This window comes from Chiloscyllium punctatum, chromosome X (genome assembly GCF_047496795.1).
Source record: "Chiloscyllium punctatum isolate Juve2018m chromosome X, sChiPun1.3, whole genome shotgun sequence".
Lineage (NCBI taxonomy): Eukaryota > Metazoa > Chordata > Chondrichthyes > Orectolobiformes > Hemiscylliidae > Chiloscyllium > Chiloscyllium punctatum.
The window spans coordinates 13,191,444-13,216,273 of NC_092791.1; the positions used below are offsets into that span (position 1 = coordinate 13,191,444).

At 58.1% G+C, this 24,830-nt stretch overlaps 1 protein-coding gene across 1 annotated transcript in view; it reads right to left on the reverse strand.

Annotated features, from left to right (window-relative positions):
• LOC140471217 (nck-associated protein 1-like) overlaps positions 1 to 24,830 on the reverse strand; it is a 179,230-nt gene that overhangs the window by 150,587 nt on the left and 3,813 nt on the right. Inside the window, exons 2-4 of the mRNA XM_072567142.1 lie at positions 20,229 to 20,366; positions 3,412 to 3,460; positions 2,183 to 2,339 (exon numbers count right to left, since the gene is read on the reverse strand). Of these exons, the coding sequence (XP_072423243.1) occupies positions 2,183 to 2,339; positions 3,412 to 3,460; positions 20,229 to 20,366 (344 nt within the window). The remainder of the gene's footprint in view (positions 1 to 2,182; positions 2,340 to 3,411; positions 3,461 to 20,228; positions 20,367 to 24,830) is intronic.

A 24,830-nucleotide genomic window follows, 5' to 3' on the forward strand; every position in this document is an offset into this window, starting at 1 on the left:
ACCGGGTTAGATACAGAGTAAAGCTCCTTTAACTGTCCCCCCATCAAACACTCCCAGGACATGGACAGCACGGGGTGAGATACAGAGTAAAGCCCCTTTATCTGTCCCCCCATCAAACACTCCCAGGACAGGGACAGCACGGGGGTTAGATACAGAGTAAAGCTCCCTCTACACTGTACCCCCATCCAACACTCCCAGGACAGGGACAGCACGGGGTTAGATGCAGAGGAAAGCCCCTTTAACTGTCCCCCCATCAAACACTCCCAGGACAGGGACAGCAACGGGTTAGATACAGAGTAAAGCTCCCTCTACACTGTCCCCCCATCAAACACTCCCAGGGACAAGGACAGCACGGGGGTTAGATACAGAGTAAAGCTCCCTCTACACTGTCCCCCCATCAAACACTCCCAGGGACAAGGACAGCACGGGGTTAGATACAGAGTAAAGCTCCCTCTACACTGTCCACCCATCAAACACTCCCAGGACAGGGACAGCACGGGGTTAGATACAGAGTAAAGCTCCCTCTACATTGTCCACCCAACAAACACTCCCAGGACAGGGACAGCACGGGGTTAGATACAGAGTAAAGCTGCCTCTACACTGTATCCATCAAACACTCCCAGGACAGGGAGAGCAAGGAGTTAGATACAGAGTAAAGCTCTCTCTACACTGTCCACCCATCAAACACTCCCAGGACAGGGACAGCACGGGGTTAGATACAGAGTAAAGCTCCCTCTACACTGTCCCCCCATCAAACACTCCCAGGGACAAGGACAGCACGGGGTTAGATACAGAGTAAAGCTCCCTCTACACTGTCCACCCAGCAAACACTCCCAGGACAGGGACAGCACGGGGTCAGATACAGAGTAAAGCTCCCTCTACACTGTCCCCAGCAAACACTCCCAGGACAGGGACAGCACAGGGTTAGATGCAGAGGAAAGCCCCTTTAACTGTCCCCCCATCAAACACTCCCAGGACAGGGACAGCAACGGGTTAGATACAGAGTAAAGCTCTCTCTACACTGTCCACCCATCAAACACTCCCAGGACAGGGACAGCACGGGGTTAGACACAGAGTAAAGCTGCCTCTACACTGTCCATCCATCAAACACTCCCAGGACAGGGACAGCACGGGGTTAGATACAGAGTAAAGCTCCCTCTACACTGTCCCCAGCAAACACTCCCATGACAGGGACAGCACGGGGTTAGATACAGAGTAAAGCTGCCTCTACACTGTCCCCAGCAAACACTCCCAGGACAGGGACAGCACAGGGTTAGATACAGAGTAAAGCTTCCTCTACACTGTCCCCAGCAAACACTCCCAGGACAGCGACAGCACGGGGTTAGATACATAGTAAACCTCTCTCTACACTGTCCCCAGCAAACACTCCCAGGACAGCGACAGCACGGGGTTAGATACATAGTAAACCTCTCTCTACACTGTCCCCATCAAACACTCCCAGGACAGGGACAGCATAGGGTTAGATACAGAGTAAAGCTCTCTCTACACTGTCCACCCATCAAACACTCCCAGGACAGGGACAGCACAGGGTTAGATACAGAGTAAAGCTCCCTCTACACTGTCCCCCATCAAACACTCCCAGGAGAGGGACAGCACAGGGTTAGATACAGAGTAAAGCTCTCTCTACACTGTCCACCCATCAAACACTCCCAGGACAGGGACAGCACGGGGTTAGATACAGAGTAAAGCTCCCTCTACACTATCCCCCGTCAAACACTCCCAGGACAGGGACAGCACAGGGTTAGATACAGAGTAAAGCTTCCTCTGTTTTCTGTCTGTTATTTAGGCTAAGTGGATTTGCCATGCGGCGTTGCGGGGATGGGATCGGTCCGAATGGGATGCTCTTCTGGAGGGTCTGTATGGAACCGATGGGCTGAATGGCCTGTTCCCACACTGCTGGGATTCGATCATTCCGTGATCCCCGGCCAGCGCTGGTGACTGCGGTGCTCTGGTCCCCCGTGAAGGCCTGCACACTGTGACTGCACGCTGCCAACCTCCCACCCCAACATGCTGCCCAGTGCGCCATCCAGAGCGGAAAGCAGAGGGGTGCAGACAGCCAGCAGGAAGCTTGGGAGATTGAAAAAGCGGCGAGACGGGAGACGAAACATTCGCCGATGGCAGCCTGGTGCCATGTTTGTTCCCAGCTCACCGGCACCATTACCCTTTCATGCTGCTGAAGAGCTCTTCTGTCACCTTGTGGTGGAACAAGACTTCATCTCGGAACAGCTCGATGCACAGGCTGCACTGCATAGCTTCCTTCCAAAGCTTTAAACAGACTGGGTCCAAGTTTAAACTGGTGTGACACAGAAGGAAGCCCACTGAACCAGGAAGAGAGAGAGAGAGAGAGAGAGAGAGCTGATTAGGAATGGTCCAGACGAGACAGCACAGCTCAATGACAGGGGTCACTTTGAATTAATTCTCTGTCTGTCTAACACAGTTATCTTACACGCATTCGTTCCAAACTAGCACCTCAGTTTCTGGGAACTCATGTTGATTTTAGCTATACTCGTTCTTTCTACTTATTCCACTCACCTCGTTAGAGAGAGGATGACATTTCCAGTGGTCGTGGGATTGGATCCTGGGCTTACTAACTCTGAGACAGCGGCACGACCACTGACTGACATTGTGTACTTTTAAAATCTCTTACAATCCATTTTTGAGGAACCCCACATCTTACACGACATTTGGTGATGGCGAAACAGCCCTGAGCACCATGGGACAATTTAGCACGGCCAATCCACCCTAACCTGCACAGCCCTGAGCACCATGGGACAATTTAGCACGGCCAACCCACCCTAACCTGCACATCCCTGGGCACTATGGGACAATTCAGCATGGCCAATCCACCCTAATCTACACATCCCTGGACAGTATGGTACAAATTAGCATGGCCAATCCACCCTAACCTGCACATCCCTGGGCACTATGGGACAATTTAGCATGGCCAATCCACCCTAACCTGCACATCCCTGGGCACTATGGGACAATTTAGCATGGCCAATCCACCCTAACCTACACATCCTTGGGCTCAATGGGACACTTTAGCATCGCCAATTCACCAGAACCTGCACATCTTTGGATTGTGGGAAGAAACCAGAGTACTCCCACATAGACAAAGGGACAATGTGCAAACTCCACACAGTCACACGAGGGTGGAATCGATTCCAGTTCCCTGGCGCTGTGAGGCCGCAGCCATGTGCCGATGCAGTGTTAAGGTATACAAGGCTATGGGCCAAGGGCTGGAAAATGGGATGAGAACAGATAAATAGTAGTGCAGACTTGATGGGCCGAAGGGCTATTTTCTGTGCTGTAGACCTCTGTGACTGTATGAGTAGAGAGAGCATGAGGCCATAGTGCTGTAAATGGTCAGAGTTGCTGGGTAATACATACTGATGATCCATCTCTCCATAACCTCCAACGACAAGTACTCGCACCTCATCTGAAACAGAAGACAAGACATCGGGGCAGGTCTTTCAATTCAACATCCACCAATATAGCTTCAGTAACAGAATATTTAAGAGTCTTTGAGGTCTCTAAATAAGATGCACAAATACTTTCGGGACTGAATCTTCTACACATCAGTGAAAGTTCAAAGGAGATGCACAGCTGGACCCAGTGGAAAAGGTGACAGGGCCCATGGTAACAGGGCCCATAGTGACAGGTGACAGGGCCCACAGTGACAGGGCCCATAGTGACAGGTGACAGGGCCCACAGTGACAGGTGACAGGGCCCACAGTGACAGGGCCCATAGTGACAGGTGACAGGGCCCACAGTGACAGGGCCCATAGTGACAGGTGACAGGGCCCACAGTGACAGGGCCCACAGTGACAGGTGACAGGGCCCACAGTGACAGGGCCCATAGTGACAGGTGACAGGGCCCACAGTGACAGGGCCCATAGTGACAGGTGACAGGGCCCACAGTGACAGGGCCCATAGTGACAGGTGACAGGGCCCACAGTGACAGGGCCCATAGTGACAGGTGACAGGGCCCACAGTGACAGGTGACAGGGCCCACAGTGACAGGGCCCATAGTGACAGGTGACAGGGCCCATGGTAACAGGGCCCATAGTGACAGGTGTCAGGGCCCACAGTGACAGGGCCCATAGTGACAGATGACAGGGCCCACAGTGACAGGGCCCATAGTGACAGGCGACAGGGCCCACAGTGACAGGGCCCATAGTGACAGGTGACAGGGCCCACAGTGACAGGGCCCATAGTGACAGGTGACAGGGCCCACAGTGACAGGGCCCATAGTGACAGGTGACAGGGCCCACAGTGACAGGGCCCACAGAGACAGGTGACAGGGCCCACAGTGACAGGGCCCACAGAGACAGGAGACGGGGCCCACAGTGAGGTGACAGGGCCCATGGTAACAGGGCCCATAGTGACAGGTGTCAGGGCCCACAGTGACAGGTGACAGCGCCCACAGTGACAGGGCCCACAGAGACAGGTGACAGGGCCCACAGTGAGGTGACAGGGCCCATGGTAACAGGGCCCATAGTGACAGGTGTCAGGGCCCACAGTGACAGGTGACAGCGCCCACAGTGACAGGGCCCACAGAGACAGGTGACAGGGCCCACAGTGACAGGGCCCACAGTGACAGGTGACAGCGCCCATGGTAACAGGGCCCATAGTGACAGGTGTCAGGGCACACAGAGACAGGTGACAGCGCCCATGGTAACAGGGCCCATAGTGACAGGTGTCAGGGCCCACAGTGACAGGTGACAGCGCCCACAGTGACAGGGCCCACAGTGACAGGTGACAGGGCCCATAGTGACAGGTGTCAGGGCCCACAGTGACAGGGCCCACAGTGACAGGTGACAGCGCCCACAGTGACAGGGCCCACAGTGACAGGTGACAGCGCCCACAGTGACAGGGCCCACAGTGACAGGTGACAGGGCCCATGGTAACAGGGCCCATAGTGACAGGTGTCAGGGCACACAGAGACAGGTGACAGCGCCCATGATGACAGGTGTGAGCACCCACAGTGACAGGTGACAGGGCCCATGGTAACAGGGCCCATAGTGACAGGTGACAGGGCCGACAGTGACAGGTGACAGGGCCCACAGTGACGGCCCACAGTGACAGGGCCCACAGTGACAGGTGACAGGGCCCATGGTAACAGGGCCCATAGTGACAGGTGTCAGGGCCCACAGTGACAGGTGACAGCGCCCACAGTGACAGGGCCCACAGAGACAGGTGACAGGGCCCACAGTGACAGGGCCCACAGAGACAGGAGACGGGGCCCACAGTGAGGTGACAGGGTCCATGGTAACAGGGCCCATAGTGACAGGTGTCAGGGCCCACAGTGACAGGTGACAGCGCCCACAGTGACAGGGCCCACAGAGACAGGTGACAGGGCCCACAGTGAGGTGACAGGGCCCATGGTAACAGGGCCCATAGTGACAGGTGTCAGGGCCCACAGTGACAGGTGACAGCGCCCACAGTGACAGGGCCCACAGAGACAGGTGACAGGGCCCACAGTGACAGGGCCCACAGTGACAGGTGACAGCGCCCATGGTAACAGGGCCCATAGTGACAGGTGTCAGGGCACACAGAGACAGGTGACAGCGCCCATGGTAACAGGGCCCATAGTGACAGGTGTCAGGGCCCACAGTGACAGGTGACAGCGCCCACAGTGACAGGGCCCACAGTGACAGGTGACAGCGCCCACAGTGACAGGGCCCACAGTGACAGGTGACAGGGCCCATGGTAACAGGGCCCATAGTGACAGGTGTGAGGGCCACAGTGACAGGTGACAGGGCCCATGGTAACAGGGCCCATAGTGACAGGTGACAGGGCCGACAGTGACAGGTGACAGGGCCCACAGTGACGGCCCACAGTGACAGGGCCCACAGTGACAGGGCCCACAGAGACAGGTGACAGGACCCACAGTGACAGGGCCCACAGTGACAGGTGACAGGGCCCACAGTGATAGGGCCCACAGAGACAGGTGACAGGGCCCGCAGTGACAGGGCCCACAGTGACAGGCGACAGGGCCCACAGTGACAGGGCCCACAGTGACAGGTGACAGGGCCCACAGTGACAGGGCCCACAGTGACAGGTGACAGGGCCCACAGTGACAGGTCCCACACTGACAGGTGACAGGGCCCACAGTGACAGGGCACATAGTGACAGGTGACAGGGCCCACAGTGACAGGGCCCACAGAGACAGGTGACAGGGCCCACAGTGACAGGGCCCACAGTGACAGGTGTCAGGGCCCACAGTGACAGGGCCCACAGTGACAGGTGACAGGGCCCACAGTGACAGGGCCCACACTGACAGGTGACAGGGCCCACAGTGACAGGGCACATAGTGACAGGTGACAGGGCCCGTAGTGACAGGTGACAGGGCCCACACTGACAGGTGACAGGGCGCACAGTGACAGGGCCCGTAGCCACAGGTGACAGGGCCGACAGTGACAGGGCCCACAGTGACAGGGTCCATAGTGACAGGTGACAGGGTCCACAGTGACAGGGCCCACAGTGACAGGTGACAGGGCCCACAGTGACAAGGCCCATAGTGACAGGTGACAGGGCCCACAGTGCCAGGTAACAGGGCCCACAGTTGACAGGGCCCGTAGTGACAGGTGACAGGGTCCACAGTGACAGGGCCCACAGTGACAGGTAACAGGGCTCACAGTGACAAGGCCCATAGTGACAGGTGACAGGGCCCACAGTGACAGGTGACAGGGCCCACAGTGACAGGTGTCACGGCCCACAGTGACAGGTGACAGGGCCCACAGTGACAGGTGACAGGGCCCAAAGTGACAGGGCCCACAGTGACAGGTGACAGGGCCCACAGTAACAGGTGACAGGGCCCACAGTGACAGGGCCCATAGTGACAGGTGACAGGGTCCACAGTGACAGGTAACAGGGCCCACAGTGACAGGGCCCATAGTGACAGGTGACAGGGCCCACAGTGACAGATGACAGGGCGCATAGTGACAGGCGACAGGGCCCACAGTGACAGGACCCACAGTGACAGAGCCCACAGTGACAGGTGACAGGGCCCACAGTGTCAGAGCCCACAGTGACAGGTGACTGGGACCACAGTGACAGGTGACAGGGCCCACAGTGACAGGTGACAGGGCCCACAGTGACAGGGGCCATAGTGACAGGTGACAGGGTCCACAGTGACAGGGCCCACAGTGACAGGTGACAGGGCCCACAGTGACAAGGCCCATAGTGACAGGTGACAGGGCCCACAGTGACAGGTAACAGGGCCCACAGTTGACAGGGCCCATAGTGACAGGTGACAGGGTCCACAGTGACAGGGCCCACAGTGACAGGTGACTGGGACCACAGTGACAGGTGACAGGGCCCACAGTGACAGGGTCCATAGTGACAGGTGACAGGGCCCACAGTGACAGGGCCCACAGTGACAGGTGACTGGGACCACATTGACAGGTGACAGGGCCCACAGTGACAGGGTCCATAGTGACAGGTGACAGGGCCCACAGTGACAAGGCCCATAGTGACAGGTGACAGGGCCCACAGTGACAGGTAACAGGGCCCACAGTTGACAGGGCCCATAGTGACAGGTGACAGGGCCCACAGTGACAGAGCCCAGAGTGACAGGTGACAGGGCCCACAGTGTCAGGGCCCATAGTGACAGGTGACAGGGCCCACAGTGACAGGTGACAGGGCCCACAGTTAGAGGTGACAGGGCCCAAGGTGACAGGGCCCACAGTCACAGGTGACAGGGCCCACACTGACAGGTGACAGGGCCCACAGTGACAGGGCCCACAGTGACAGGTGACAGGGCCCACAGTGACAGGTGTCATAGCCCACAGTGACAGGGCCCATAGTGACAGGTGACAGGGCCCACAGTGACAGGTGACAGGGCCCACAGTGACAGGGCCCATAGTGACAGGTGACAGGGCCCACAGTGACAGGGCCCATAGTGACAGGTGACAGGGCCCACAGTGACAGGGCCCATAGTGGCAGGTAACAGGGCCCACAGTGACAGGGCCCACAGTGACAGGTGACAGGGCCCACAGTGACAGGACCCACAGTGACAGGGCCCACAGTGACAGGTGACAGGGCCCACAGTGACAGGACCCACAGTGACAGGTGACAGGGCCCACAGTAACAGGTGACAGGGCCCACAGTGACAGGTGACAGGGCCCACAGTGACAGGACCCACAGTGACAGGTGACAGGGCCCACAGTGACAGGGCCCACAGTGACAGGGCCCACAGTAACAGGTGACAGGGCCCACAGTGACAGGACCCACAGTGACAGGTGACAGGGCCCACAGTGACAGGGCCCACAGTGACAGGGCCCACAGTAACAGGTGACAGGGACCACAGTGACAGGTGACAGGGCCCACAGTGACAGGTGACAGGGCCCACAGTGACAGGGCCCACAGTGACAGGGCCCACAGTGACAGGGCCCACAGTAACAGGTGACAGGACCCACAGTGACAGGTGACAGGGCCCACAGTGACAGGGCCCACAGTAACAGGTGACAGGGCCCACAGTGACAGGGCCCACAGTGACAGGGCCCACATTGTCAGGGCCCACAGTGACAGGTGACAGGGACCACAGTGACAGGGCCCATAGTGACAGGTGACAGGGCCCACAGTTAGAGGTGACAGGGCCCATGGTGACAGGGCCCACAGTGACAGGTGTCAGGGCCCACAGTGATAGGTGACAGGGCCCACAGTGACAGGTGACAGGGCCCAAGGTGACAGGGCCCACAGTGACAGGTGACAGGGCCCACAGTGACAGGTCTCACGGTGACAGGGCCCACAGTGACAGGGCCCACAGTGACTGGTGACAGGTACCACAGTGACAGGGCCCTTAGTGACAGGTGACAGGGCCCACAGTGACAGGTGACAGGGCCCAAGGTGACAGGGCGCACAGTGACAGGGGACAGGCCCCACAGTGACAGGTGACAGGGCCCACAGTGATAGGTGACAGGGCCCACAGTCACAGGGCCCACAGTGACAGGTGACAGGGCCCATAGTGACAGGTGACAGGGTACACAGTGACAGGTGTCAGGGACCACAGTGACAGGGCTCATAGTGACAGGTAACAGGGCCCACAGAGACAGGGCCCACAGTGACAGGTGACAGGGCCCATAGAGACAGGTGACAGGGCCCACAGAGACAGGGCCCATAGTGACAGGTGACAGGGCCCATAGTGACAGGTGACAGGGCCCACAGTGACACAGCCCACAGTGACTGGTAACAGGGCCCACAGTGACAGGGCCCATAGTGACAGGTGACAGGGCCCGTAGTGACAGATGACAGGGCCCACAGTGACATGGCTCATAGTGACGGGTGACAGGGCCCACAGTGACTGGTAACAGGGCCCACAGTGACAGGGCCCATAGTGACAGGTGTCAGGGCCCACAGTGACAGGGCCCACAGTGACAGGGCCCACAGTGACAGGTGACAGGGCCCACAGTGACAGGGCCCACAGTGACAGGTGACAGGGCTCACAGTGACAGGGCCCACAGTAACAGGGCCAATGGTGACAGGACCCACAGTGACAGGGCCCATAGTGACAGGTGTCAGGGCCCACAGTGACAGGGCCCACAGTGACAGGGCCCACAGTAACAGGTGACAGGGACCACAGTGACAGGTGACAGGGCCCACAGTGACAGGTGACAGGGCCCAAGGTGACAGGGCCCACAGTGACAGGTGACAGGGCCCACAGTGACAGGTGACAGGGCCCACAGTGACAGGGCCCATAGTGACAGGTGACAGGGCCCACAGTTAGAGGTGACAGGGCCCATGGTGACAGGTGTCAGGGCCCACAGTGATAGGTGACAGGGCCCACAGTGACAGGTGACAGGGCCCACAGTGACAGGTGACAGGGCCCACAGTGACAAGTCTCACGGTGACAGGGCCAACAGTTACAGGGCCCACAGTGACAGGTGACAGGGCCCACAGTGACAGGGCCCATAGTGACAGGTGTCAGGGCCCACAGTGACAGGGCCCACAGTGACAGGGCCCACAGTAACAGGTGACAGGGCCCACATTGTCAGGGCCCACAGTGACAGGTGACAGGGACCACAGTTAGAGGTGACAGTGCCCACAGTGACAGGTGACAGGGCACACAGTGACAGGTGACAGGGCCCACAGTGACAGGTGACAGGGCACAAGGTGACAGGGCCCACAGTGACAGGGCCCACAGTGACAGGTGACAGGGCCCACAGTGACAGGGCCCATAGTGACAGGTGACAGGGCCCACAGTGACAGGTAAGAGGGCCCACAATGACAGGGCCCATAGTGACAGGTGGCAGGGCCCACCGTGACAGGGCCCACAGTGACAGGTGACAGGGCGCATAGTGACAGGCTACAGGGCCCACAGTGACAGGGCCCACAGTGACAGGGCCAATGGTGACAGGGCCCACAGTGACAGGGCCCACAATGACAGGTGACAGGGCCCACAGTGACAGAGCCCACAGTGACAGGTGACAGGGCCCACAGTAACAGGGCCCACAGTGACAGGGCCCACAGTGACAGGGCCCACAGTGACAGGGTCCACAGTGACAGGTGACAGGGCCCACAGTGACAGAGCCCACAGTGACAGGTGACAGGGCCCACAGTGACAGGTGTCAGGGCCCACAGTGACAGGTGATAGGGCCCACAGTGACAGGGCTCATAGTGACAGGTAACAGGGCCCACAGTGACAGGGCACACAGTGACAGGTGACAGGGCCCAAGTGACAGGTGACAGGGCCCACAGTGACAGGGCCCACAGATACAGGGCCCACAGTGACTGGTAACAGGGCCCACAGTGACAGGGCCCATAGTGACAGGTGTCAGGGCCCACAGTGACAGGGCCCACAGTAACAGGTGACAGGGACCACATTGACAGGGCCCACAGTTAGAGGTGACAGGGCCCATGGTGACAGGGCCCACAGTGACAGGTGTCAGGGCCCACAGTGATAGGTGACAGGGCCCACAGTGACAGGTGACAGGGCACAAGGTGACAGGGCCCACAGTGACAGGTGACAGGGCCCACAGTGACAGGGCCCATAGTGACAGGTGACAGGGCCCACAGTGATAGGTGACAGGGCCCACAGTGACAGGTGACAGGGCCCACAGTGACAGGGCCCATAGTGACAGGTGACAGGGCCCACAGTGACAGGGCCCATAGTGACAGGTGACAGGGCCCAAGGTGACAGGGCGCACAGTGACAGGGGACAGGCCCCACAGTGACAGGTGACAGGGCTCATAGTGACAGGTAACAGGGCCCACAGAGACAGGGCCCACAGTGACAGGTGACAGGGCCCATAGAGACAGGGCCCATACTGACAGGTGACAGGGCCCATAGTGACAGGTGACAGGGCCCACAGTGACAGGGCCCATAGTGACAGGTGACAGGGCCCACAGTGACATGGCTCCTAGTGACAGGTGACAGGGCCCACAGTGACTGGTAACAGGGCCCACAGTGACAGGGCCCACAGTGACTGGTAACAGGGCCCACAGTGACAGGGCCCATAGTGACAGGTGTCAGGGCCCACAGTGACAGGGCCCACAGTGACAGGGCCCACAGTGACAGGGCCCACAGTAACAGGTGACAGGGCCCACATTGTCAGGGCCCACAGTGACAGGTGACAGGGACCACAGTTAGAGGTGACAGTGCCCATGGTGACAGGGCCCACAGTGACAGGTGACAGGGCCCTCAGTGACAGGTGACAGGGCCCACAGTGACAGGGCCCATAGTGACAGGTGACAGGGCCCACAGTGACAGGTGACAGGGCCCAAGGTGACAGGGCCCACAGTGACAGGGGACAGGCCCCACAGTGACAGGGCCCACAGTGACAGGTGTCAGGGCCCACAGTGACAGGGCCCATAGTGACAGGTGACAGGGCCCACAGTGACAGGGCCCACAGTGACAGGGCCCATAGTGACAGGTGACAGGGCCCACAGTTAGAGGTGACAGGGCCCATGGTGACAGGGTCCACAGTGACAGGTGTCAGGGCCCACAGTGATAGGTGACAGGGCCCACAGTGACAGGTGACAGGGCACAAGGTGACAGGGCCCACAGTGACAGGGCCCACAGTGACAGGGCCCACAGTGACAGGTGACAGGGCCCACAGTAACAGGTGACAGGACCCACAGTGACAGGTGACAGGGCCCATAGAGACAGGTGACAGGGCCCATAGTGACAGGGCCCACAGTGACAGGTGACAGGGCCCACAGTGACAGGTAACAGGGCCCATGGTGACAGGGCCCACAGTGACAGGGCCCATAGTGACAGGTGGCAGGGCCCACAGTGACAGGGCCCACAGTGACAGGTGACAGGGCCCACAGTAACAGGTGACAGGACCCACAGTGACAGGTGACAGGGCCCATAGAGACAGGTGACAGGGCCCATAGTGACAGGGCCCACAGTGACAGGTGACAGGGCCCACAGTGACAGGTAACAGGGCCCATGGTGACAGGGCCCACAGTGACAGGGCCCATAGTGACAGGTGGCAGGGCCCACAGTGACAGGGCCCAGAGTGACAGGTGACAGGGCCCACAGTGTCAGGGCCCACAGTGACAGGTGACAGGGCCCACAGTGACAGGGCCCACAGTGACAGGTGACAGGGCCCACAGTGACAGGGCCCACAGTGACAGGTGACAGGGCCCACAGTGACAGGTGACAGTGCCCATGGTGACAGATGTCAGGGCCCACAGTGACAGGGCCCACAGTGACAGGTGACAGGGCCCACAGTGACCGGTGTCAGGGCCCACAGTGACAGGTGTCAGGGCCCACAGTGACAGGTGATAGGGCCCACAGTGACAGGGCCCACAGTGACAGGTGACAGGGCCCACAGTGACAGGGCCCACAGTGAAGGGTGACAGGGCCCACAGTGACAGGGCCCACAGTGTCAGGGCCCACAGTGACAGGTGACAGGGCCCACAGTGTCAGGGCCCACAGTGTCAGGGCCCACAGTGACAGGTGACAGGGCCCACAGTGACAGGGCCCACAGTGACAGGGCCCACAGTAACAGGTGACAGGACCCACAGTGAAGGGTGACAGGGCCCACAGTGACAGGGCCCACAGTGACAGGGCCCACAGTAACAGGTGACAGGACCCACAGTGACAGGTGACAGGGCCCACAGTGTCAGGGCCCACAGTGAAGGGTGACAGGGCCCACAGTGACAGGTGACAGGGCCCACAGTGACAGGGCCCACAGTGTCAGGGCCCACAGTGAAGGGTGACAGGGCCCACAGTGACAGGTGTCAGGGTCCATGGTGACAGGTGACAGGGCCCACGATGACAGGGCCCATAGTGACAGGTGTCAGGGCCCACAGTGATAGGTGACAGGGCCCACAGTGACAGGGCCCACAGTGTCAGGGCCCACAGTGACAGGGCCCACAGTGACAAGTGACAGGGCCCACAGTGTCAGGGCCCACAGTGAAGGGTGACAGGGCCCACAGTGACAGGTGACAGGGCCCACAGTGACAGGGCCCACAGTGTCAGGGCCCACAGTGAAGGGTGACAGGGCCCACAGTGACAGGTGTCAGGGTCCATGGTGACAGGTGACAGGGCCCACGATGACAGGGCCCATAGTGACAGGTGTCAGGGCCCACAGTGATAGGTGACAGGGCCCACAGTGACAGGTGACAGGGCACAAGGTGACAGGGCCCACAGTGACAGGTGACAGGGCCCACAGTGACAGGGCCCATAGTGACAGGTGACAGGGCCCACAGTGATAGGTGACAGGGCCCACAGTGACAGGTGACAGGGCCCACAGTGACAGGGCCCATAGTGACAGGTGACAGGGCCCACAGTGACAGGTGACAGGTACCACAGTGACAGGGCCCATAGTGACAGGTGACAGGGCCCACAGTGACAGGTGACAGGGCCCAAGGTGACAGGGCGCACAGTGACAGGGGACAGGCCCCACAGTGACAGGTGACAGGGCTCATAGTGACAGGTAACAGGGCCCACAGAGACAGGGCCCACAGTGACAGGTGACAGGGCCCATAGAGACAGGGCCCATACTGACAGGTGACAGGGCCCATAGTGACAGGTGACAGGGCCCACAGTGACAGGGCCCATAGTGACAGGTGACAGGGCCCATAGTGACAGGTGACAGGGCCCACAGTGACATGGCTCCTAGTGACAGGTGACAGGGCCCACAGTGACTGGTAACAGGGCCCACAGTGACAGGGCCCACAGTGACTGGTAACAGGGCCCACAGTGACAGGGCCCATAGTGACAGGTGTCAGGGCCCACAGTGACAGGGCCCACAGTGACAGGGCCCACAGTGACAGGGCCCACAGTAACAGGTGACAGGGCCCACATTGTCAGGGCCCACAGTGACAGGTGACAGGGACCACAGTTAGAGGTGACAGTGCCCATGGTGACAGGGCCCACAGTGACAGGTGACAGGGCCCTCAGTGACAGGTGACAGGGCCCACAGTGACAGGGCCCATAGTGACAGGTGACAGGGCCCACAGTGACAGGTGACAGGGCCCAAGGTGACAGGGCCCACAGTGACAGGGGACAGGCCCCACAGTGACAGGGCCCACAGTGACAGGTGTCAGGGCCCACAGTGACAGGGCCCATAGTGACAGGTGACAGGGCCCACAGTGACAGGGCCCACAGTGACAGGGCCCATAGTGACAGGTGACAGGGCCCACAGTTAGAGGTGACAGGGCCCATGGTGACAGGGTCCACAGTGACAGGTGTCAGGGCCCACAGTGATCGGTGACAGGGCCCACAGTGACAGGTGACAGGGCACAAGGTGACAGGGCCCACAGTGACAGGTCACAGGGCCCACAGTGACAGGGCCCACAGTGACAGGGCCCACAGTGACAGGGCCCACAGTGACAGGTGACAGGGCCCACAGTAACAGGTGACAGGACCCACAGTGACAGGTGACAGGGCCCATAGAGACAGGTGACAGGGCCCATAGTGACAGGGCCCACAGTGACAGGTGACAGGGCCCACAGTGACAGGTAACAGGGCCCATGGTGACAGGGCCCACAGTGACAGGGCCCATAGTGACAGGTGGCAGGGCCCACAGTGACAGGGCCCAGAGTGACAGGTGACAGGGCCCACAGTGTCAGGGCCCACAGTGACAGGTGACAGGGCCCACAGTGACAGGGCCCACAGTGACAGGTGACAGGGCCCACAGTGACAGGGCCCACAGTGACAGGTGACAGGGCCCACAGTGACAGGTGACAGTGCCCATGGTGACAGATGTCAGGGCCCACAGTGACAGGGCCCACAGTGACAGGTGACAGGGCCCACAGTGACCGGTGTCAGGGCCCACAGTGACAGGTGTCAGGGCCCACAGTGACAGGTGATAGGGCCCACAGTGACAGGGCCCACAGTGACAGGTGTCAGGGCCCACAGTGACAGGTGACAGGGCCCATAGTGACAGGTGACAGGGCCCACAGTGACAGGGCCCACAGTGACAGGGCCCACAGTGACAGGGCCTACAGTGACAGGTGACAGGGCCCACAGTGACAGGGCCCACAGTGTCAGGGCCCACAGTGACAGGTGACAGGGCCCACAGTGACAGGTGTCAGGGCCCATGGTGACAGGTGTCAGGGCCCACAGTGACAGGGCCCACAGTGACAAGGTCCACAGTGACAGGTGACAGGGCCCACGGTGACAGGTGACAGGGCTGCACAGTGTCAGGGCCCACAGAGACAGGTGACAGGGACCACAGTGACAGGGCCCACAGTGACAGGTGACAGGGCCCACAGTGACAGGGCCCACAGTGACAGGGCCCACAGTGACAGGTGACAGGGCCCACAGTGACAGGGCCCACAGTGTCAGGGCCCACAGTGACAGGGCCCACAGTGACAGGGCCCACAGTGTCAGGGCCCACAGTGACAGGGCCCACAGTGACAGGGCCCACAGTGACAGGGCCCACAGTGACAGGGCCCACAGTGACAGGGCCCACAGTGACAGGTGTCAGGGACCACAGTGACAGGGCCCACAGTGACAGGGCCCACAGTGACAGGGCCCACAGTGACAGGGCCCACAGTGACAGGGCCCACAGTGACAGGGCCCACAGTGACAAGTGACAGGGACCACAGTGACAGGGCCCACAGTGACAGGTGACAGGGCCCACAGTGACAGGGCCCACAGTGTCAGGGCCCACAGTGACAGGGCCCACAGTGTCAGGGCCCACAGTGAAGGGTGACAGGGCCCACAGTGACAGGTGTCAGGGTCCATGGTGACAGGTGACAGGGCCCACAGTGACAGGTGTCAGGGTCCATGGTGACAGGTGACAGGGCCCACGATGACAGGGCCCATAGTGGCAGGTGACAGGGCCCACAGTAACAGGTGTCAGGGCCCACAGTGACAGGGCCCATGGTGACAGGTGACAGGGCCCATGGTGACAGGTGTCAGGGCCCACAGTGACAGGGCCCATGGTGACAGGTGACAGGGCCCACGGTGACAGGTGACAGGGCCCACAGTGACAGGGCCCACAGTGACAGGTGTCAGGGTCCATGGTGACAGGTGACAGGGCCCACGGTGACAGGGCCCATAGTGGCAGGTGACAGGGCCCATGGTGACAGGGCCCACAGTGACAGGTGTCAGGGCCCACAGTGTCAGGGCCCACGGTGACAGGTGACAGGGCCCATGGGGACAGGTGACAGGGCCCACGGTGACAGGGCCCACAGTGACAGGTGACAGGGCCCATGGTAACATGTGACAGGGCCCACAGTGACAGGGCCCACAGTGACAGGTGACAGGGCCCATGGGGACAGGTGACAGGGCCCACGGTGACAGGGCCCACAGTGACAGGTGACAGGGCCCATAGTGACAGGTGACAGGGCCCATGGGGACAGGGCCCATAGTGACAGGTGACAGGGCCCATGGTGACAGGGCCCACAGTGACAGGTGACAGGGCCCACAGTGACAGGGCCCATAGTGGCAGGTGACAGGGCCCATGGTGACAGGGCCCACAGTGACAGGTGACAGGGCCCACAGTGACAGGTGACAGGGCCCACGGTGACAGGGCCCATAGTGGCAGGTGACAGGGCCCATGGTGACAGGGCCCACAGTGACAGGGCCCACAGTGACAGGTGACAGGGCCCACGGTGACAGGGCCCATAGTGACAGGTGACAGGTCCCATGGTGACAGGGCCCACAGTGACAGGGCCCACAGTGACAGGTGACAGGGCCCACGGTGACAGGGCCCATAGTGACAGGTGACAGGTCCCATGGTGACAGGGCCCACAGTGACAGGGCCCACAGTGACAGGGCCCACAGTGACAGGTGACAGGGCCCACAGTGACAGGGCCCACAGTGACAGGTGACAGGGCCCATGGTGACAGGGCCCAGAGTGACAGGTGACAGGGCCCACGGTGACAGGGCCCATAGTGACAGGTGACAGGTCCCATGGTGACAGGGCCCACAGTGACAGGGCCCACAGTGACAGGTGACAGGGCCCACAGTGACAGGGCCCATGGTGACAGGTGACAGGGCCCACGGTGACAGGGCCCACAGTGACAGGTGACAGGGCCCATGGTGACAGGTGACAGGGCCCACAGTGACAGGGCCCACAGTGACAGGTGACAGGGCCCACAGTGACAGGTGACAGGGCCCACGGTGACAGGTGACAGGGCCCGTAGTGACAGGTGACAGGGCCCACAGTGACAGGTGACAGGGATCACAGTGACAGGGGCCATAGTGACAGGGCCCACAGTGTCAGGGCCCACAGTGACAGGTGACAGGGCCCACAGTGACAGGTGACAGGGCCTGTAGTGACAGGTGACAGGGCCCACAGTGACAGGTGACAGGGATCACAGTGACAGGGGCCATAGTGACAGGGCCCACAGTGTCAGGGCCCACAGTGACAGGTGACAGGGCCCACAGTGACAGGGCCCACAGTGACAGGTGTCAGGGCCCACAGTGACAGGTGACAGGGCCCACAGTGAAGGGTGACAGGGCCCACAGTGACAGGGCCCACAGTGACAGGTGTCAGGGTCCATGGTGACAGGTGACAGGGCCCACGGTGACAGGGCCCATAGTGGCAGGTGACAGGGCCCATGGTGACAGGGCCCACAGTGACAGGTGTCAGGGCCCACAGTGTCAGGGCCCACGGTGACAGGTGACAGGGCCCATGGTAACATGTGACAGGGCCCACAGTGACAGGGCCCACAGTGACAGGTGACAGGGCCCATGGGGACAGGTGACAGGGCCCACGGTGACAGGGCCCACAGTGACAGGTGACAGGGCCCATAGTGACAGGTGACAGGGCCCATAGTGACAGGTGACAGGGCCCATGGTGACAGGGCCCACAGTGACAGGTGACAGGGCCCACAGTGACAGGGCCCATAGTGGCAGGTGACAGGGCCCATGGTGACAGGGCCCACAGTGACAGGTGACAGGGCCCACAGTGACAGGTGACAGGGCCCACGGTGACAGGGCCCATAGTGGCAGGTGACAGGGCCCATGGTGACAGGGCCCATAGTGACAGGTGACAGGTCCCATGGTGACAGGGCCCACAGTGACAGGGCCCACAGTGACAGGTGACAGGGCCCACGGTGACAGGGCCCATAGTGACAGGTGACAGGTCCCATGGTGACAGGGCCCACAGTGACAGGGCCCACAGTGACAGGTGACAGGGCCCACAGTGACAGGGCCCACAGTGACAGGTGACAGGGCCCATGGTGACAGGGCCCACAGTGACAGGTGACAGGGCCCACGGTGACAGGGCCCATAGTGACAGGTGACAGGTCCCATGGTGACAGGGCCCACAGTGACAGGGCCCACAGTGACAGGTGACAGGGCCCACAGTGACAGGGCCCATGGTGACAGGTGACAGGGCCCACAGTGACAGGTGACAGGGCCCATGGTGACAGGTGACAGGGCCCACAGTGACAGGGCCCACAGTGACAGGTGACAGGGCCCATGGTGACAGGTGACAGGGCCCACGGTGACAGGGCCCACAGTGACAGGTGACAGGGCCCACAGTGACAGGGCCCATAGTGACAGGTGACAGGGCCCACAGTGACAGGTGACAGGGCCCATGGTGACAGGTGACAGGGCCCACAGTGACAGGGCCCACAGTGACAGGTGACAGGGACCACAGTGACAGGTGACAGGGCCCACAGTGACAGGGCCCACAGTGACAAGTGACAGGGCCCACAGTGACAGGGCCCACAGTGACAGGTGACAGGGCCCATGGTGACAGGTGACAGGGCCCACGGTGACAGGGCCCACAGTGACAGGTGACAGGGCCCACAGTGACAGGTGACAGGGCCCACAGTGACAGGGCCCACAGTGACAGGTGACAGGGCCCACGGTGACAGGTGGCAGGGCCCACAGTGACAGGGTCCATAGTGACAGGTGACAGGGCCCACGGTGACAGGGCCCACAGTGACAGGGCCCACAGTGACAGGTGACAGGGCCCACGGTGACAGGGCCCACAGTGACAGGTGACAGGGCCCACAGTGACAGGTGACAGGGCCCACAGTGACAGGTGACAGGGCCTGTGGTTACAGGTATCAGTGCCCACAGTGACAGGGCCCATGGTGACAGGTGACAGGGCCTGTGGTTACAGGTATCAGAGCCCGCAGTGACAGGGCCCATGGCGACAGGTGACAGGGCCTGTGGTTACAGGTATCAGAGCCCGCAGTGACAGGGCCCATGGTGACAGGTGACAGGGCCTGTGGTTACAGGTATCAGAGCCCGCAGTGACAGGGCCCATGGTGACAGGTGACAGGGCCTGTGGTTACAGGTATCAGAGCCCGCAGTGACAGGGCCCATGGTGACAGGTGACAGGGCCTGTGGTTACAGGTATCAGAGCCCGCAGTGACAGGGCCCATGGTGACAGGTGACAGGGCCTGTGGTTACAGGTATCAGAGCCCGCAGTGACAGGGCCCATGGTGACAGGTGACAGGGCCTGTGGTTACAGGTATCAGAGCCCGCAGTGACAGGGCCCATGGTGACAGGTGACAGGGCCTGTGGTTACAGGTATCAGAGCCCGCAGTGACAGGGCCCATGGTGACAGGTGACAGGGCCTGTGGTTACAGGTATCAGAGCCCGCAGTGACAGGGCCCATGGTGACAGGTGACAGGGCCTGTGGTTACAGGTATCAGAGCCCGCAGTGACAGGTGCCAAGATCAAGGGTGAAAGGCAGCATCTATATATAAGGAAAGCCAGCTCCCACAAATGTCTGTTGGTGGTTTCACTTTAAACCATGTTGAGATAGATTTCGGAGACTGAAGGGAAAAATGCCACCAGAGATTGTGGCAGAACAAGGAAACAATTGTGCTTACCGTGTCGCAAACGGCCGGAGTGAGCATGGTGGCTGGCACACTGGTGACACTGAGCATGTGGGCACTTCGCCACTGTTCAGCCGGGAGATTCCTCCTTGGGAACAGGACTTGCAATGAGAGGAGTGCATCCGCCAGCAGCTACAAAGGCAAAGAGCAACCAGTTGTGAATTGTCAGTCGTCATGATGGTGCTTCGTCAGCAGGATCTGACAGCGAATGGCCCCGTTGGGGAGCTGACCAATCGCAAAGAGAAGCTCTTCCAATCAGATTCATGGCCAATGATTCCCAAAGCACCACCCAGGTGAGCGTTTACAGAGGGACAATTCCAGGGAGTGTTCCCTGATAAACTGAAAAAGGGGAGCGATGTTCAGGTGGTGGTATTGCTTAGCCTGTTATTCCAGAGGCCACGTAACATCCTGGAGATCCAGGTTCAGACCCTCCCACAGTAGGTCGTGTTTGAATTGCAGAACTATCTAGAATTCAGAGTCTAATGATGACCCTGATTTTACTGTCATGTGTATTTTACAGTAAGAAGGTAAAGTACAGTGAAAAGATTTCATTTGTTAACATGATACAGCATCAATTTGAATAATTTAAGAATAAGGGGAAGATAAGGGAAGATACAGCCTAGAGAGAGTCCGATTTCAGTAACAATCACAATGGACAGCACTGATTGTTCTAACACCCCATGTGAGGTCACAACAATCCTTTACGAAATGCAACTTCCCCACAATCCAGTCCACTGCATTCGCTGCTCACAATGTGCTCTTCTCTACATTGGGGAACCGAAGGACGGACTGGGTGATCACTTCGCCGAACGTCAACCTTCTGTCCGCAAAAAAGACCCTGAGCTTCCAGTTAGAGTCATAGAGATGTACAGCATGGAAACAGACCCTTCGGTCCAACCCATCCATGCTGACCCAAATATCCCAACCCAATCTAGTCCCACCTGCCAGCACCCGGCCCATATCCCTCCAAACCCTTCCTATTCATATACCCATCCAGATGCCTCTTAAATGTTGTAATTGTACCAGCCTCCACCACTTCCTCTGGCAGCTCATTCCATACACGTACCACCCTCTGTGTGAAAATGTTGCCCCTCAGGTCTCTTTTATATCGTTTCCCTTTCACCTTAAGCCTATGCCCTCTGGTTCTGGACTCCCCCACCCCAGGGAAAAGACTTTGTCTATTTATCCAACCATGTCCCTCACGATAAGGTCATCCCTCAGCCTCCAACGCTCCAGGGAAAACAGCCCCAGCCTATTCAACCTCTCCCTGTAGCTCAAATCCTCCAACCCTGGCAACATCCTTGTAAATCTTTTCTGAACCCTTTCACGTTTCACAGCATCTTTCTGATAGGAAGGAGACCAGACTTGCACGCAATATTCCAACAGTGGCCTAACCAACGTCCTGTACAGCCGCAACATGACCTCCCAACTCCTATACTCAATACTCTGACCAATAAAGGAAAGCATACCAAACGCCTTCTTCACTATCCTATCTACCTGCGACTCCACTTTCAAGGAGCTATGAACCTGCACTCCAAGGTCTCTTTGTTCAGCAACACTCCCTCGGACCTTACCATTAAGTGTATAAGTCCTGCTAAGATTTGCTTTCCCAAAATGCAGCACCTCACATTTATCTGAATTAAACTCCATCTGCCACTGCTCAGCCCATTGGCCATCTGGTCAAGATCCTGTTGTAATCTGAGGTAACCCTCTTCGCTGTCCACTACACCTCCAATTTTGGTGTCATCTGCAAACTTACTAACTATACACCTCTTATGCTCGCATCCAAATCATTTATATAAATGATGAAAAGTAGAGGACCCAGCACCGATCCTTGTGGCACTCCACTGGTCACAGGCCTCCAGTCTGAAAAACAACCCTCCACCACCACCCTCTGTCTTCTACCTTTGAGCCAGTTTTGTATCCAAATGGCTAGTTCTCCCTGTATTCCATGAGATCTAACCTTGCTAACCAGTCTCCCATGGAGAACCTTGTCGAATGCCTTACTGAAGTCCATATAGATCACATCTACTGCTCTGCCCTCAATCCTCTTTGTTACTTCCTCAAAAAACTCAATCAAGTTTGTGAGACATGATTTCCCACGCACAAAGCCATGTTGACTATCCCCAATCAGTCCTTGCCTTTCCAAATACATGTACATCCTGTCCCTCAGGATTCCCTCCAACAACTTGCCCACCACCGAGGTCAGGCTCACTGGTCTATAGTTCCCTGGCTTGTCCTTACCGCCCTTCTTAAACAGTGGGACCACATTAGCCAACCTCCAGTCTTCCGGCACCTCACCTGTGACTATCGATGATACAAATATCTCAGCAAGAGGCCCAGCAATCACTTCTCCAGCTTCCCACAGAGTTCTAGGGTACACCTGATCAGGTCCTGGGGATTTATCCAGTTTTACCTGTTTCAAGACATCCAGCACTTCCTCCTCTGTAATCTGGACATTTTGCAAGATGTCACCATCTATTTCTTTCCAATCTATACCTTCCACATCCTTTTCCACAGTAAATACTGATACAAAATTTAGTATCTCCCTCATCTCTTGCAGCTCCACACAAAGACCGCCTTGCTGATCTTTGAGGGGCCCTATTCTCTCCCTAGTTACCCTTTTGTCCTTAATATATTTGTAAAAACCCTTTGGATTCTCCTTAACTCTATTTGCCAAAGCTATCTCATGTCCCCTTTGTGCCTTCCTGATTTCCCCCTTAAGTATACTCCTACTGCCTTTATACTCTTCTAAGGATTCACTCGATCGATCCTGTCTATACCCGACATATGCTTCCTTCTTTTTCTTAACCAAACCCTCAATTTCTTTTATCATCCAGTATTCCCTATACCTACCAGCCTTCCCTTTCACCCTGACAGGAATATACTTTCTCTAGATTCTTGTTATCTCGTTTCTGAAGGCTTCCCATTTTCCAGCCATCACTTTACCTGCGAACATCTGCCTCCAATCAGCTTTCAAAAGTTCTTGCCTAATACCATCAAAATTGGCCTTTCTCCAATTTTGAACTTCAACTTTTAGATCTGGTCTATCCTTTTCCATCACTATTTTAAATCTAATAGAATTATGGTCTCTGGCCCCAAAGTGCTCCCCCACTGACACCTCAGTCACCTGCCCTGCCTTATTTCCCAAGAGTAGGTCAAATTTTGCACCTTCTCTAGTAGGTACATCCACATACTGAATCAGAAAATTGTCTTGTACACACTTAACAAATTCCTCTCCATCTAAACCTTTAACACTATGGCAGTCCCAGTCTATGTTTGGGAAGTTAAAATCCCCTACCATAACCACCCTATTATCCTTACAGATAGCTGAAATTTCCTTACAAATTTGTTTCTCAGTTTCCCTCTGACTATTGGGGGGTCTATAATACAATCCCAATAAGGTGATCATCCCTTTCTTATTTCTCAGTTCCACCCAAATAACTTCCCTGGATGTATTTCCGGGAATATCCTCCCTAAGTGCAGTTGTTTGTTTCCTGATGAAGGGCTTTTGCCCGAAATGTCGATTTCGAAGCTCCTTGGATGCTGCCTGAACTGCTGTGCTCTTCCAGCAACCACTAATCCAGAATCTGGTTTCCAGCATCTGCTGTCAGTGTTTTTACCTCTGTCAGTTTAACCCCCCACCCTGTTCTCTGGCCAACGTGTCTGTCTCAGGTTTGCTGCAGTGCTCCAGGGAAGCTCAGCACAAGCTGGAAGAACAGCACCTCATTTTCCACTCGGGGACCCTGCAGCCGTTAGGACTCATTATCGTGTTCAATAACTTTCGGGCTGGAGCTCTCCCATGTCCTTACTCCTACCCCCACACACCAGGCCTTGTTATCACACAGCCCATTGTGAGTCACTAACAGGCCCCATTAACAGCTATTCACCCTCCCAGCCAGATCGTTATCCACTCCTTTGTCTGTCCAACTGTTCTTCTCTCTCTTTGGGCTCTACATCAACAGTTTCCTCATTTCCCCTTCCCCCACCTCACCCTAGTTCCAAACTTCCAGCTCAGTAACTGTCCCCATGACTTGTCCGGACTTGTCCTACCTGCCTATCTCCTTTTCCACCTATCCACTCCACCCTCCTCCTTGACCTATCACCTTCATCCCCTCCCCCACTCACCCACTGTACTCTATGCTACTCTCTCCCCACCCTCCTCTAGCTTATCTCTCCACGCTTCAGGCTCACTGCCTTTATTCCTGAAACGTCGATTTCGAAGCTCCTTGGTTGCTGCCTGAACTGCTGTGCTCTTCCAGCACCACTAATCCAGAATCTGGTTTCCAGCATCTGCAGTCATTGTTTTTACCTCGGGCTCGATCCCCACCTATCCTTTACTCCTTATCCCACCCTACCTGCTACTTTTAAACTGTCATTTTCCTCAGCACCATCAGTTCTGAGGAAGGACCTGAAATATTAGCTCTGATTTCTCTCCACGGATGCTTGCCAGACCTGCTGACCTGGTGGGGAGGTCAGAGGTCGGAGCCGATAAGTGGGAAGGATGATGGACAGGTAGGACGGGTCAAGAGGGCGGTGCCGAGTTGGAGGGTTGGAGCTGGGATGAGGTGGGAGGAGGGTTCAACCCAGTTTTCG